Source organism: Olea europaea, chromosome 11 (assembly GCF_002742605.1).
Source record: "Olea europaea var. sylvestris chromosome 11, O_europaea_v1, whole genome shotgun sequence".
Taxonomy (NCBI): Eukaryota; Viridiplantae; Streptophyta; class Magnoliopsida; order Lamiales; family Oleaceae; genus Olea; species Olea europaea.
In genome coordinates, this window is record NC_036247.1 from 15,252,236 (window position 1) to 15,254,906 (window position 2,671).

General features: G+C 38.2%; 1 protein-coding gene across 1 annotated transcript; it reads left to right on the forward strand.

Moving 5' to 3' along the window:
- Nucleotides 1-38: 38 nt before the first annotated feature.
- Nucleotides 39-2,550, forward strand: LOC111403565 (pentatricopeptide repeat-containing protein At5g48730, chloroplastic). The gene is given in 4 exon segments (XM_023032118.1): nt 39-554; nt 1,109-1,134; nt 1,280-1,432; nt 1,434-2,550. Coding segments are annotated over 4 exon segments (1,398 nt in total). The 5' UTR covers nt 39-131; the 3' UTR covers nt 2,230-2,550.
- The last annotated feature ends 121 nt before the right edge of the window (nt 2,551-2,671 follow it).

Sequence of the window (2,671 nt, forward strand, 5' to 3'; positions counted from 1 at the left end):
TTTGAAATTGGTCAAAAAGCCTTTCGTACAATCAGATATTGAAGAATGGCTACCTCCTGCCTCATCTAATTTTCCTTCATTTAACTACAAACCTCATCCTCCATACCGGAGTTCTCACTGGTCTCAAAACAATGGCCTCCCTATCCGGGCCCACTAGCCCCTTCCTAACTTCGCTCAACCGGCGGCGAAACCTCGAGACCTCCCGAAACGGACCCATATCCGCCCATCGATCCGACCCACAGCCTTCAAATGACCAAAGAAGCAACCACAATACACGCACCATAACAGAACGCACTTCAAGAAAATTTGACGGGGCCAAGCTGAAGGAGAGAGAAGCAATAGAGAGAAAAGAGGAAATAAACAGAAAAATAGCTTCCCAAAAGGCCATTTCCATAATTTTACGAAGGGAGGCCACCAAAGCTGTCATTGAAAAGAAGAAGGGTAATGCGAAGAAGCTGCTGCCCAGAACGGTGCTTGAAGCCCTTCACGAGCGCATTACCGCCTTACGCTGGGAGTCTGCTCTCAAGGTCTGTTGATTGATTTAGGAGTTACCTGTTCCTGAATTTAATTTGTTTTTAATGACTTCTGAATTTTTTACTCCTATTCAATTGGTTTTGAATTTGTTGTGATTCATCAAATTTTAAGTCGAGATTTGCGGCTTTACCAATGTGATGATGAAAATAGGTATTGGTGGCTGGGAAAAAGGGCAATATAATCTGTGGAAGATGGTAAAAAATGTGGACTAAGGGCATGTTTGGTAGGGAGGATTGGATATGGTATTAAGAAAGAATAAGCTAACATTTTGCTTATTATACTGTCTAGTCTTTCATTGTTGGGTGTGCATCCCAGAAAATGCACTATATATGTTTAATAGAGGAATAAAGCTGTTTGTACTGATAGAAATTATGGATGATGAGTTGACAACACTGCATTGGTTTCTCTAACAATGTCTTGCGTCCAACATACGGTGAATGCTTGCAGCTGGCAATCTATCAAACAATATGTAAACGATTTTTATACATGTAGCGTTTCTCTTCATAGAGTGTCACTAGTTGGGCATGAGCATTGCATTGAATCAGAGAATACTATATGCATACTCTTTTTAGAGCTGTACATGTGTTATGCTGGTATAATGTGATGAAGGGTCACGAATAAATTGGGTGGCAAAAGTGTGAAGTGGAATTGGTTGGATATTAGAGGAGATGAGCAGCTGCTGAACCTGAATTGGGATAAATGTAACAGAGGGCTGTTAGATGTATCTAACTTAATTAAATAATAGGGTAAAAATAGTCGAGCTTAACTGATGTAACCCGCTTTTCTATTGACTTGTTGATTATAAATTATGAGATTATGCTTCCTTGATGAAAGGAAGAAGCTACGGGAATGATAAAATTGGGTCCGTAATCTGTCGCATAAATTAAGGGCTAGTACCTTTATAATATTTTTGAAACCAACGCTGATCAATGTGTTTGAAAGTACTCGAATCAAAGGGAAANTGGTGTGGTAGTAGTAACTGAGGGAACTTGTTTATTGTCTTATTTTACTTATAGGTTCACAGAGATGGAATCAACTCTTGTACAAATGCTTCGGCTGCAAGAATGTGAACCTGATGCATGGACCATGAACTCCACCTTGCGAGCTTTTGGTGGCAGCGGGCAAATAGATATGATGGAAAAGTGCTATGAGAAATTTCAGAGTGCTGGGATTGAACCGAACATCAAGACGTTCAACATACTCTTAGATTCCTATGGGAAAACTGGAAATTATGAGAAAATGAGTGCTGTGATGGAATATATGCAGAAATATCACTTCTCGTGGACTCTGGTAACTTACAATATAGTTATAGACGCATTTGGTAGAGCCAGGGATTTGAAACAGATGGAATTTTTGTTTCGGCTGATGCAGTCTGAGAGGATAAAACCAAATTACGTTACTCTTTGTTCACTTGTGAGAGCTTATGGGAATGCTGGGAAAGTTGAAAAAATTGAAGCTGTTCTTCGATACATCGATAATTCAGATGTTATGCTTGACACAGTGTTTTTCAACTGCTTAGTGGATGCTTATGGGATTATGGGATGCTATGCTAAGATGAAAGGGGTGCTTGAGATTATGGAGAGAAGAAGATGTAAGCCTGATAAGATTACTTATAGAACCATGATAAAAGCTTATTCAATTGGTGGAATGACCAGCCATGCCAAGGAGTTACAGAATAAACTTGCTTCACTATAAAATACTACACATCTTGATACGTTTCGATTTCAAGGTTGGACATAGCTAGACCTTGGACAGCATTAGGAAAGAAAAAAGTTCGAATCTTGTTCACGGTTTTCTTCACTCTTGTTTAATATTGCGTATCAAACATGCATACACAACAGATTAACATTTGTAAATTAACACCATTTTCTTATTTTTGTGCTATTAGAAATTTTTGGACAGTTTTTAGATGAAGGGCAGTGTATTTTCCCTAGTAAATCAAATGTAGTCATTGTCCTTGTTAATTATGAGCGTCAGTTAGTGATTTATTCAAAACCTTCTGTTTCGAAGTTTCAATTTTAAAGTTGCATTTAGAATTTGAAAATCGTCATCCAAACTCTGGATTTTCTGTTTGCGAGCACAAATTTGATATGTATGATAGAAGTAATTTATTGCAATTTAACTCTATGGATTTGGT